This window comes from Pristis pectinata, chromosome 2 (assembly GCF_009764475.1).
Source record: "Pristis pectinata isolate sPriPec2 chromosome 2, sPriPec2.1.pri, whole genome shotgun sequence".
NCBI classification, from domain to species: Eukaryota; Metazoa; Chordata; class Chondrichthyes; order Rhinopristiformes; family Pristidae; genus Pristis; species Pristis pectinata.
Window position 1 is genome coordinate 100733085 of NC_067406.1, and position 13731 is coordinate 100746815.

General features: G+C 44.2%; 1 protein-coding gene and 1 long non-coding RNA gene across 5 annotated transcripts in view; one reads left to right on the top strand and one right to left on the bottom strand.

Moving 5' to 3' along the window:
• The window catches only part of tll1 (tolloid-like 1), a 299046-nt gene that overhangs the window by 250404 nt on the left and 34911 nt on the right, over window positions 1-13731 (top strand). For all 3 annotated transcript variants that reach the window (XM_052044469.1, XM_052044459.1, XM_052044478.1), the window contains one exon: window positions 4094-4221. In XM_052044469.1, the coding sequence (XP_051900429.1) occupies window positions 4094-4221 (128 nt within the window). The remainder of the gene's footprint in view (window positions 1-4093; window positions 4222-13731) is intronic.
• LOC127586486 (uncharacterized) lies at window positions 584-13316 on the bottom strand. 2 transcript variants are annotated; one of them, XR_007958701.1, is made up of 3 exons: window positions 13292-13316; window positions 4896-5007; window positions 584-882 (listed from the first exon to the last, which is right to left on the bottom strand). It is a non-coding gene; the product is annotated as an uncharacterized LOC127586486 (long non-coding RNA). The 2 variants fall into 2 exon arrangements; XR_007958700.1 differs by lacking the exon at window positions 13292-13316 and adding an exon at window positions 9115-9139.

Below are 13731 nucleotides of genomic sequence, written 5' to 3' on the forward strand. Positions count from 1 at the left end.
ATTTCTGATGCTCCAAGTATTTCTCACGTTTCTGTTTTATTTCAGATTTCTAACATTTGCAGTTTTTTGATTGTTATTTCCGAAATGGAAATCAGTCGCTGAATTGACAAATGTATGTTCCTGTTGAAGTGAATTGGAAAGATCCCTTCAACAGCTGTAATGTACTGATGGGCTTCAGGGGTTGAACACCACTTGTTCAATGAAATTTCTTTTCTGGAATTTGTGAATGGCTGGTGGTGAATGTTGCATTATAGGTTTGACAGTCACTGCATTAACATCCTGCCATGACTTACTCAAAACTGTATTAGAAACAAGTCCCTTTTTAACACCTTACAAAATTATTGAACTAAAATGTTTGAAATATTATGGTTTAATTTTTCTCTAGTTCTCTTGTAAAAGCATACAAATATTTAAGTGCTTGCATTTGAAATGAGTTTTTTTAGAATTTATTTGGACAATACTAGTAACCACTTGTTCGTATTACTTTGACCACAACAGCCTATGCCTTGCTTCCATTTAATAAAAAAGGAAATCAAATGGTTAGATTATGAAGCTGAAATTCCACTGTAGCATTTATTCGTAATATTTGAAAACATGTTGTCATAATTTGAAAGAGGACTTTGGAAGCTTCTTGCAAAATCTTCTAATATGTGATGGATAGTTGTTTTGCTCTGAGCTTCATCACATCTGCAACGAGAACTATAAACAGCTGGTAAATTGTGTGCAGCACACTGCTGAATTTCCACTGTGCGTTCCCTGTGGGTGGGAATCCCTGCTGGAAGTGCAACATAGAAAATCAGTCATCATCTCAGCAGCAACAAAATATTCCTTCCAATCTTGTAATGGCTCTTTTCCTTAGAAAAGGGACGGCTGAGGACTGACCTGCAAAGAAACATATGAAGTTTGGTAGATGGAGAGAATGTTTCCACATGTGCAGTCCAAAATTAAAGACCATAATTGTGAAAGAATCACAATAAAATTAAATAAGGAATTCAGGAGAAAATCTCGTACTCAGGTCTAACACCTTTCCCTTCTGAGGAATGATCCTTCTATAGAAGACACATCAAACAGTCTGGGAAGTTTCACATGCGCTTCCATAAACCACTAATGAGCATTTACTGGCAAGACTGAATGACCAGTGTTGAGATCCCTGAGGATGGAAACTTTACCAACATTGAGGAAATACTGCAGAAAACAAAATTCACGTGGACCAGATGAGTCACTGGAATGGAAAGTTACTACTTTCTGAAACATATTTTTATATAGGGAACTGAGGCATGACAGCTTTGAAAGCAACTTGACAAGCCATCTCCAGTGAGTTGGCAGCAGTCCCAAGAATCTCATGCAATTGTGCCAGGACAGATTTCATTGGCAATCAAGATCAGTGTGCAAGTATGGAGAGAGGTTAACAAGATAGCTCCAGGCTGCATGTGAAAGGTGACACAGAGTTCCATTTCAAATGATCATGGACAAAAACGTTCCATACCTGAATGTAACTGCTTTTATACATCAGGGTACAAACTTTGAAATCATGTGGGTGGCAAGAGATCTGTGACAATATAATTTTCTTGATTATCATCAAATCCTCAGCAGCAGTAATGGACTATTAAGAAGAAGATCAAGATATATGCCCTTTGCTGCACATCCTGACCTTTGTGAGGAAAAAACAGGCTTTGCCACAACCTGTCAATCAAAAAAAAGGAGCAGAAGCATGAGGAGGAGGAAGAGCGGGAGGTAGAAGAGGCAGAGTTGCAGTGAGAAGTAGTGGAACAGAAAAAGGAAGGGAGGCTACAATGTAATACTTTCTGTTCAGCTCCACACGATAAACTAACTCCTAAGTGACATTACTGCCTTCTCTTTGCCAACAGTTTTGTACCCTTTATCATTCCTCTGTCACTGATCATCACAGCATCCTCTTTCAAACAAGGATAAAAGTCATCAGAAAATGCATACACAGATTTTATAACCTTAGTCCTTGCATAATGAATATAAAATAGAAGCCCTAGGATGGCCACCTTAAACAGCACTCAGCTCCTTGAAGGCACTTTTACTACATTGCAAGTTGCACTTCATCCAAACATATAGTTCCCCAGGTGTGCTGCTACCTAGTCCATATTGCAAAGACCTGCTCCAAGTTCTTTGCAAGGCCTGATGTTAATTTCTAGATGCTCTCCTTTCTGACCCTTGACACTGTGTGTAATGTTTTTGGCAATTTTTCTGGTATACTGAACATTTGACTATTATACCCATTGATGCCTCTTGTATGGACCATTGAAATCCTTCTCTGAATCCACTGCTGGAGAACTGGTGATCTCATGCTCTTCACCTGCATTGATTTTGCTGTACACTTTTATAGCTCCCTCCTCTATCAGGTGGCTGTGAGTGGAAGATTGAGTGGCTGTTAGGGCATCTAAAATGGAGAAAGATAACCATGGAGAAATGTTGAGGAGAGGGGACAAAGCAAGTTCATGCATAAACCATCTGAAGCTTATGAGGTAGGAGATGTTGTGAGATGAGAAAAGGAGGATTAGGCACGCAAGTACCCTCATTTTCAATGCTTCTGGACCTGACCAGTCTCAGGAAACCCTTTTTCCATAGTAGAGCAGCAGAAAATGCTGGAAATGTGCTGGTAGCCAGGCAGCATCCCCTTTCCATGGTGCCTGCTCCATCTCCTTCACAAAAGATAAAACATACCAGTAAACTTGCCCTCCTGCTGCTTGCTGTTAAGCGTCACCTTCTCCTTCAGGAGTGGACAGCAATGGGTCATGATTAAAGAGAGCTATCAATTGTAGCTGAGAAGCCTGTTACAGTCCATTTATAAGAGGATGAGATGAAGCAAGAGTGAGTAAATTGAAGGGTTGAGTGCTGGTTGATGGAGAAGGTTGGTTAATACGTGACTAGAGCAGTGGATAAAGCTTGTGGTAGTCAGTTGCATAATTTCACAGAAGTTCCACAAGGTACAATGAAGGCAAAATCAGTTAGAAAGAATCTCTGGCCCTTTTTTCCTGCTTGGTACCTGAGAATGCCAATTAACTGCAGGGCAAAAGCTTTGTTAGTATTGAAGTGTAGTGGGAAGCAGTGCTGACAGCCTCCCATGTACTCAGCGGTTATACTCAATGGGAAACCCAGCCTGGGGCAACCAATCAATCTTGCCCAGTTACCTGCCTCTGGATTGCCTCTGACCAAAGTTTCTGTTGGGCTCCATCATACAGGCTGTGACCAGAAAGACCAATATATTTTTGTGTTGATACAATGAGGGCATTTTGTTGACTGAGCTCCACTAGCAGCTCGAAAGGCCAGCTCTGAAGATCCAAAATCCAGAATATGACTGAGGGTTTTTAGCTACATGCAACTCCTAGTCAGGAGCTAGGCTGGCTTTAGCATTGTACCTAGTCTGCAAGTGACCTGGGGGATTAAAGAGGATCACATCCTCTTTAACTTGGAGGTGGGCCATATCCATTCAGAATCCATTGGGATCAAAGGATTCCAATTAGTGGAATAAAATCCGCTGTAAGGTAACTAGTGGAAGATCACAAGTGTTATTTTTCACCTAATTCCATTTAAAATATAGTATCCTTAACAAATCCAATGATAGGCTATGCTGCAAACAGCAAAAGGAACAAACCAAGATAGTTAATAAATTGAAACTGGGTTCTTTGATTATGTGCCTATAAATGATTCTTTCCAGTATCTCTAAAAGGACATCAGAGTTTTTATTGAGTTTGCAAGAGAATAAAAACATGAAGTATTTGCTCACTAATATTCAAGGAACATCTTTATGGCTTCAATAAATTATTACTCTTGGATTTGAAATTCAGCAGATATTCAGATGTCTTTTGCCACAGAGACAACTGGAACACAGCACAGGGAAAATGCTGATAAATTGAATGGTCTATTTGGCTTACACTAACCTTCTGCTACTCACTAAATCTTTGATCCTGTGAATATGCTCTACAGCTATTGATAACTAATTTTAGTGTTTTTCTAGGAGTCTGTTTATGAGCAAACATATTTTGCATAATTATATAATGTGATCTTAGCTATAAAACCATTCTGCTGATGAACTAATTGGTGATATTACTTTCTATCTCAGCTGAATGTGAACACAGGATTTACAGTGCCACTGGCATCATCACTAGTCCCAACTGGCCAGATAAATATCCCAGTCGCAAAGAATGTACGTGGGAGATCTCTGCAACTCCAGGCCATAGAGTGAAGATAGTAAGTTTTTGAATGGAAAAGATAACATCTTTCAATATTAGCACCAGATAGAAGGTCTGATTATCATATTATACTTCTTGTCTGGGCTAACACTAAGAACTTAAATATTGTGCCACAATTTCTCTCTTTCTCTCTCTCTCTCTCTCTCTCTCGCTCACTCACACATATACTCACACATACACCAATGCAAACCTTACTGTAATTTTTAAGATAGTCAATTGGACTGGCAACAAGGATCACCATAAAAACAATTGCCTACTTAACATTCAAAAGTCTCAGCCCAATGACATCATTGCCACTGCAACACAACATTTTGGAGACACTATCTACAGTTCAGTCATTGAACCATAACAGATTACACCATTTGGTCAATAGAAGCCAAGTCAAATCTTCAAAAATGTCCTCTGCTAGAACTCCCACCTGGCTCATAAAGAGCCTCTGGGCCTCTCTAATCTTGGTCTGATCCCTGATTGCAGAGGAAGCCCCACCCCCTCCACCCCTCTCTTGGGCCTGCAGCTGTGGTCTTCTGTCGCCAAATTGCAACTCCCACACATCAACCAGTCAATGAATTGGGACAAATGTGTAATGGCCGCTGGGATCATTTATATAATTACAGAGCAGATCAGCAGGGTCTCCTGATCCCTGAACAGTTCAAATACAATATGCATTCTCACCTTCTGGTTCAATTTAAAGTCCATATTTCTGTATTTGTAGTCCCAATATACTTCTGAACTTTCCCAACTTGTAATGCTACTGACCACAAGTTTTTTTGATGATGAAGTACAGCTGTGATATAAAACAACCAAATGGAAATATCATAAATCTTTGCACTTCCTGTTAATTCTCCTTCAATGTCTAAAACACTCATTAGCATCTTCATACTTTAAGAGTGATATTTTGAAAATACTGATTTTCAAGAGCTGAAATTACTGCCAGGATATTTGAAAGCACTGCAAATTGAAGAATACTCTTCTGATATTAAACATGCTCAGTGTTAAGCAGAAGCTCCGTGCCCCCACCCACGCCACCCTCCCTCAATTACAGTGAGCAAGAGGAAGTTCTATTCATAATTCGAGCAGTATAAGAGGCCTCACACAGGCCATATGTTATCCACCATCATTTGATGGTGATGTGTCCCAGAGAAACATATTACCACAATGGGCAAAACCTACAGATAAATAAAACAATGGCAGTATAAGTAGATCTTAAAAACTTACTAGATATTTGTTCAAAGCTGTACTTAATAGAATTACATTTCTTTAAAATGCAAAATATCATAACTTTCATTTATAAGTGACAGGTGAAGATTTGTTTCATGATACTAATTGCCATTGCTACCTAGTTTGATAATCCATTAAACACAAAGCAGATTCCACTCTGTCCTTTCTGCTTCCAACCAATTTTTTGAAGTAACATTTACATACTAGTTAAATTTAGAATATGGTTGTGAAATTGCTTTTCAAGATTTATTACTAATATATAGGGCAGATCCATGGTGAATCTGGCTGGGGTCCAGTGGGATTAAACTCAGTAGGTTTGTGGCAAGAGATTCACCATGTGTATTAACTGCATGTTGCATATTGCTGCTTTCTAGTATTGAAATGAATGTTGCATCTCATCCTAAAGATGTTGCTAAAACTCAACAACATTTTTGAAGGATGTTGTAATTTATCCAGCATCAAACTACTTCTGGCAATTTTTGTTGAAGAAGTTCAGAAAGTTCACAGGTGTATTATTTTTCAGAAACTTCTGTCAAAGAATCTCCTATCTGTCACATTTGGCCAGTTGCAACATATATAAGAGGTTGCCAATCAAAAATGTGTCTGGTAAACTTAAAGATAGAACTTGCTGACACAGGAAAAGAATTGCACTTAATTAAGCTTCAAAAGGTAACATATGAAGTAGAGTACACGGCCCTATTGATTTTTTCTAATTAACTGAATTCAACCCTAAAATAGTTAAAATGAAAAATGTGAAGCTAAAGCTTAAAACTTTCCATGCCCCAGTGAAGAAGCACTTTCAAAGGAAGCAAGGGTTGGGGATCAGGTTCCAGCACAGTGGCACTGATTTACAAGGCAATACACAAAAATTACAGCACCAGAATGGGTAATTTGGTCAAACAGAACCTTGCAAATTCACCATGAGGTCTTGTGTGATTTGAACAAAGGCTTTCTGGCTTTTTTTGATTTTTTTTTCAGTAGCCATTTTTCAATACAATTTCCTGCTCCAGCTCTCCAGACTCATCACCATGGCACTCATCTTGCAGAGTTCCACAATTACAGAGAATTCCACGTTTGCTAACACTGTTTCACCATCTGCTTCCGTACTAGGGGTCTCTTGGTTCAGCATCCAGATGATATTTCTCAGCAACATCCGCTACAAGTTCATCTGATGCACCTTTATTGCCTTTCTATTGATTTACATGGTGTTGTTTTATACTCTGACTGTTTGATGTCAAGTTCTCGTCATGTGATATGCTCCTGTAACCTAAAACTGGTAAAACCAAAGCATGGGACTGGAGAAAATTAAATAGATACATATAGCAATAGCAACATGCACACAGGAAAATAGAATGTGACATGACATTTTGGATGAGATTAGGTATGTATTATTGCAAAACAAACTGTAGGTACTCGAGGTATTCAATTCAGAAACAAGGTTTTAAATTAAAAATTTGATCTTAAAATTGCTCACTCTATGAGAGGAATTTTCTACCAAGAATAGATTTGGGCATCATTTGACAATATTTTGAAAGCAAGTCTTTTTCCTAAATTATTTAAGACATGGAAAGCCTGTGATATCTCTCTCAAACTGAGAATATTTAATATAAACAAGACAGTTCTGGCAATCAAATAATATACAGGATGCTAATTTATATATTGCAGGGTGCAACAATATATGGTTTTGTTTGGGAAAATTCTCACAAGAATCAACAAATATGAAAAGCAAATATTGTCAAGTCACAAAGCAAGATTAGTATATATAAAATTATACATGTCTGCATTATAGCAACAGATCATTTGGCCTGTTTGCAGATGAAATCACACCCTCATCATTTGGTCAATAATGAATGGGGTGGGTGCATTCAAAGATAATGATTGACTGTACGATCTACCCAGGTGGCGAAAGTAAAAATCCACCCCATTGTGTCTGTACTGGCTTATTTCCAGAGCAATCTAAAACCAATTCCACTTCATCAATTCCCTACAGCCCTGCACCTTCCACTGCTTCAAACATTTATCAGTCAGATTTACCAATACTTTACTTGATTAGAAGCTGGAAGATGAATGGAGGAAAATTCAGCTGTAAATGCACATCGGGGTTTCAATGCTAGAGATTATGTTTGCTCAGCTGGGGGGCTGCCTTCTGAAGCCGATTTGAAAGCATTGACAATCGGCAAGGTCCAACCACTAGCTTTCCTGGCAATCAAGGCTGTGAGAATTCTAAATGTCCTGGATGTCTCTGATATTTAGTCACATTTAAAAACTATTATAACTGAAATAAATAATTTTAAAAATATTAAATAATTTTTCTAAAGAAATGTAAATATAATATAAATAATTCAAAACATTGAACTAAACCAAAATAATTGAAAGAATAGGAACTCTCTTATCCAGAGACCCAGAAGCCCCATTGAAGTAAACTGGGGGTTATAACTGCACCAGGTCTGAACTGGCATAAGTATTGGAGAATCCGAGCAAAATGGACTCTATGTGGAGTTCAGCAAAAGGTGAAATGACAGCTTCACAATTCCAAATTTGGCAGTAAATTCAGGACCTCTGTTCATGGCAATGCATGCATGGATGTTTAAGACTTGCTGCCATTCAAATGTCTAAATACTGACAGATCTGTTCGGATCACCAATTTATTTCAGCAAGATCTGGACCATTATGTTGAAGTTGATATTTTTATCTATTTGATTATGAGCTGTGTGCTTCTTCAGCTGTCACTTTAAACCCCAGTAATATATTGCATACTCCTGGATGTGATGTGAAGGAAGGCTGCCAATATTATTATTTATTTTGTCCCTGCCTTCACTGCAGAAGGCTTAAAAATATCAGATCAAATGAGGAATATAAATTAATTAATATTAACGAAGAAAAGGTGCTGGATAAATAAAGGAATTCATCTCACACAACTTTGGTTTTAAAAGAGGTTCCTGAAGGAAGGAATTGGTTTTGATCCACTGGAATCCCTGGTAAATTCTCCAAATTTGAAATTCTTTTTGGCACAACTGTTAGTTTTTTGAGGTTTTAACTATTGATGTGCATAAAGGAAATCAGTGGATGTAGTATATTTGGGTTTTTAAAGGGTACTTAATAATAGACACAAGTAGTTTGTTGCATAAGACCAGTGTTTATATAATTGGTTGGAATGTATTAGCATAGATTGAGGTTTGATTAATGTATGGAAAACAAAAGGTAGGAATGATGAGTCATTTTGATTGGCAAGTTTAATTGGTGGTGAGCACAGGCAACAACTGGTCATAATTTAAATTTAACTACTTCTAAGAAAGGACCAGAATAATATAATTAAAGAATCAGGTGGGAAATTATGTGCTAAGTTAAAAGGCAGGACCTCCACGGTGGTGATCTCAGGATTGCTACCCATGCCAATGTTGCGAGACAAGTTCGAGGTCTCAGAAGGATGAGGACTCTGGACACAGCCTTAGAATTAAATGATTTATTTACAAAGGTAAACGCGGGAAAAGGTAACAGGGTGACACACACACACACACACACACACACACACACACACACCAAACTGGGTACAAACAATCAAGGAAAAGCAATATGCTACCCGCCACCCCTTGACTCAGCGCAAGCACAGCTCCACACCACCGGGAATCCTAACTTAAGACGCTTCTAAACCCTGTCAAAGTTCACAGCTTACCAGTGGTCTCTCCAGCGTTGTTTCACGATTCCTCTGGGGCAACAAAGAGACAGAACCAACACATGGGGCACTCTTTGTAGTGCTGGAGGGCTGGAGTTGGTCCAGCCCAGGTAGTTCAAAAGGGCTAATGGCCTGGTGCCAGGTACAAAGGTGCTTAGAGAGGCCAATCGTGTGCACTGATGGGTGGGTGGAGCAAGGCCTTGATTGACAGTGGTGTGTCTTTCGACCAGGTCCTGGGCTGTGCTGTCACATGACAGCCCCTGCCCTCCACAATACAATCCACCCCACGAAAGTCACACCGTTTGCCAATCATGGTGATGACTATTACTGGGTATAGAACTATGTGTTAGTGTACAGTATCAGTGAAGGGCAGGCACACTCTTAACAACTTGCCAGGCACAACATGATATACAAATGGCGATAAGAATGAGAGCAGTCGCCCAGTGGAGGACAGTTGCCCACCATCCTCCCAGAGACCCAAACGGCCACCAATTTCCCCATGAGGTGTCGTGCTGGAGGAGCTGGTCCCTTGCTTTTTGAATTTTAGCCACTGAGTCCCGAATGTGAGCAGCCAAGGGAGTGATGCTGCTTGACTCATCCGGTATAAATGTGCAGCACTCCTTACCAATCACTGCACAGGTACCACCATCAGCAGTGAGTAGGTAATCCAAGGCTATTCGATACTGCAGGGTGACCATCCTGACAGCCGTCAGCTCTGCTGCTGTCTGCGTTAGGGCATCTTCGGTGCGGTGCAGTTCCACTGCCGTTTTGTTGGCCAGCATCTCGAGCACAGGACAATTGGGCCATGCCATACATGGGAAAGGCTATCATCCAAAACCTCTCCACTTCCATGATGGCCCTCTTGGCCTGGTGGCCGCTGTATGCCAGGTGCTCCCCAAGGTCATCTAGGGCATGGATAGAGGACACCACAAACACTGGAAAGCGGCAACCGTACCAGCTCGTGGGGAGCTGTGGTTTGGCATGGAGGCAGCAAATCCAGTGGGTCCCATTCAAAGTCCAGGGAGCCCCCAGCTTAGCGGCACCATTGGCAGTGGTCACTGGGGCACATGGATTCCAGTTTCGCTCGCAGTCGCTGTGGCTGACTGAAAGGGTGGGACTGTGCTCATTCGGGACCCTGCACCAGCATTCCTTAGGCTTGCTCACCAGCTGTGGAATGACCCTGAGAGTCAGGGCTCGGGTGGAGGTCAAATTGTAGGGAGGGAAATACCATTTCCTGAAACAGCCACCCCAGAGGGGATCACTGGAAGAGATGTTATGTAGTGGTGAGGGGAGTGGTGGAGCACTGCCATTCACCTCCACCCCCCCCCCCCCCCCACCACCACCCCAAACAGTTATGCCAAAACCCACAGGAGTGAAAAGTCAATGTAAATGGTTCATTTGGAGATCATCCAGTGGGATCGGCGTAAGTGGCAGAGCTCCATCGGCGTGTGCTGGGGGTCGCACGCAAATATAGCAGTCTGATCTATTAGTGGTGCTGGCAAATTCATAAGCCACACGGTGCCCTTGGATCTTCTGCCAGAGGCTCCTTTCGGTGACAGTCTCACTGGCTGAGACCCGCAATTCAAAAGGGACACCTGCCTGGTGGGGATCAAGTGGCAGTGCTTGTTCAACAGCTCGCTTTGTTGTTTCGAAAGCAGCCTGTTGTTCAGGTCCCCATTAGAATGTGGCTTCCTTACGAGAGATTAAGCCGTGGCAGATAGTGGAGCTATGAATATCTAAATCCACCACTGTATGTGAAGGCTCGTCCGGGCGCCCTGCAATGGCGTCAGTGTCTTGGTGTCCCCCCAGCACTCTGTACTGTCAGCTACAGATGGCCTTGGAGGGAGGGGAACAACAACTGGTTCCCATTTGGCTGCCCCAATCATGACTGTAGCCCACGCGACCCCGAACGTAAACTTGCCCCGGGACTGTCCCTTTAAGACATTGATCCCTAGGATGCACTCAGGTGAGTCTGTTATCAACACTGTTACGGGTCGAGGAGGTTGGTTCCCGATGGCCATGCGGATCGTGACTTCCCTCGCAGGTAAAAGGGAACCCCCCAACCCCTCTGTTTGCATCACTGTCCCTTTCCACCAGGCGGGGTCGCCCGGGATTGGGCACCCGTGTCAATGAGTGCCATCCACCTTTGTATGTTCCCCCTTCCCCAATGTACAGCGATGGGTACATGTGGCCTCAGGTCTCCCAGGCAGGAGAAGGCGATGGAACAAATGCACCGGGACCCCTGGCCTTCATCCTGTGGGAGGGGGGTGGAGGTCTGCCACCCCGTGGGTGAAGGTTCCTGCTAGCGGAGATGGGCCATTTCCTGTCTCAGCAGGTCCCAGAGCTCAGCCTTGAGGGCAGGAGAGACTGCTTCGAGTGGGGGAGGAGCAAAGGCCGTGTCCGCGGGGACCCCTGCGCGCAGCAGGTCCAGGTATAACTGTGTGCGTAAAACAAGGGGTTGTGTCTCCAGCCCTCGTCTTTGCCCTACGGACCTGGGTGGGGACCCCCCGCTGCAAGTACTCTAGCCCTTCCAGGAGGGTGATGGCATAATGCATCGTCTTCCCATTAGCTGGTCCCATGAAAGGCAGGACCACTGGCCTCAAATCGGGGCACGCGGTGGTGATCAGGTATCCCGTTGGCGCGTTGGTCACCCTCGTATTTTCTAGAGTTGCAATCGCGGGCTCCCTTGTAAATGCCAGTCACCAGCGCCCACTCCCTAATGACCCTGGTGCCTTCACTGACTGTACTCCATTGCGATGTCGCCCGGCTAAATCCCACTCAAGAAGGGTAGGGTACTGGACCCTCACAGCAGTCACTACCTGATCCCACAGGGTAGTGCCATCCCTGATCCCTTCCTGTGGCACCTGTAGGGCATTGATAACACTCTGCTGGTCGGACAGGCTCCCCAGGGTACTCGCTTCCTGGTGACAGAGTCTCACATTGGGGGCCCCCTCATCCCACAGTTGGAGCAGCCGTGCGGCCAGGTGCTCGCCCGGCTGCTGGCAGTACTGATCCACCAGCTGAGTCAGCTCCTTGGCTGAGAAATCCTGGGTCTCCGCAGTCTCAGAGGGACCACAGGCACTTTCCCCTGCGAAGCCCTCATCCTGACTCCCCTCCCCTCTGTGGCGGACCTGGGACCGCATGGTGACGGGTCGAGCATGCAGGTGTTCGGGTGGGTACGGGGGAGGGTGGGTGTGATGGGACCCAGGCTCCTCGAGCACCCCCTCCTCTTCAGTATCCATCCATATATCCCCATCCCCCAGCCATGCATCCAGCTTGTTGCCGCACTGGACTGGGGCTCAAATTTTGAGCGGGTCCAGCTGCCAGCCAGACGGGCAGGCTGCCTGTGCCTGCTGCAGTTGAATCAGCCTGCAGGCGACCTCGGTACCTCTGGCCTCGAGATCATTGGCTCGGGTCTGGGCAGCCTGGACTGCCTCCTGCAGCGTACAGCAGCGCTGCTGGAGCATCTCTATCTCCTTGTCTTTCTGGAGACATGTATCCTGTATCGGGCCAGTAATCCTGGCCTGGCGTCTCAGGAGGGACACAAACAGCCAGAAGGCACCCCATTGACTCCCCTTAGCCTTGGGGAACCCTGACCTCTGGAGGAGGGTGACCACGTGGTGCCCCAGTTTCTCACCACAGGGGTCGAACTGCTCGGCCCAGTCCACTGGTTTGCCGTGGTCTGCCAGCATGCTGGCCAAGCTCCCAAATCCCTCACTGTCATCGGTCCACCCAGGAATCCTATCCTCGGTGCCTGCACTGGCTCTCTTGCCCCATTCCAGAACATCCCTCCCCGCGTCTGTGTTCAGCCAAGACCCTCGAGACCCTGCTCACAGTGCCAAACGTTGTGAAACAGGTACAAAGTGTTGAAGGGTGAGGACTCTGGACACAGCCTTAGAATTAAATGATTTATTTACAAAGGTAAATGCGGGAAAAGGTAACGGGGCGACACACACGCACAGCGGTGATAACGAGCATGGGAAAATCGCAACAAGGGTAAAATACACACACACACACACACACACACACACACACACACACACACCAAACTGGGTACAAACAATCAAGGAAAAGCAATACGCTACCCGCCACCCCCTGACTCAGTGCAGGCACAGCTCTACGCCACTGGGATCCTAACTTAAGACACTTCTAAACCCTGTCGAAGTTCACAGCTTACCAGTGGTCTCTCCAGCGTTGTTTCACGATTCCTCCACGGCAAAAAAGAGACAGAACCAACACATGTGGCACTCTTTATAGTGCTGGAGGGCTGGAGTTGGTCCAGCCCAGGTAGTTCAAAAGGGCCAATAGCCCAGTGCCAGGTACAAAGGTGCTTAGAGAGACCAATTGTCCGGTGTGCACTGATGGGTGGGTGGAGCCAGGCCTTGATTGACAGTGGTGTGTCTTTCAACCAGGTGCTGGGCCATGCTGTCACGTGACAGCCCTGCCCTCCACATTACAGCCACGTGCTAGTGAGGCAAGAGATAAGGAGATAGTGCAGTTTAACACGTGGCTAAACAGATGATGGAGGAGGGAGGGCTTCAGATTTTTAGATCATTGGGCTTTCTTCCAGGGCAGGTGGGATCTGTACAAATTGGATGGTTTGCACCTGAACTGGAG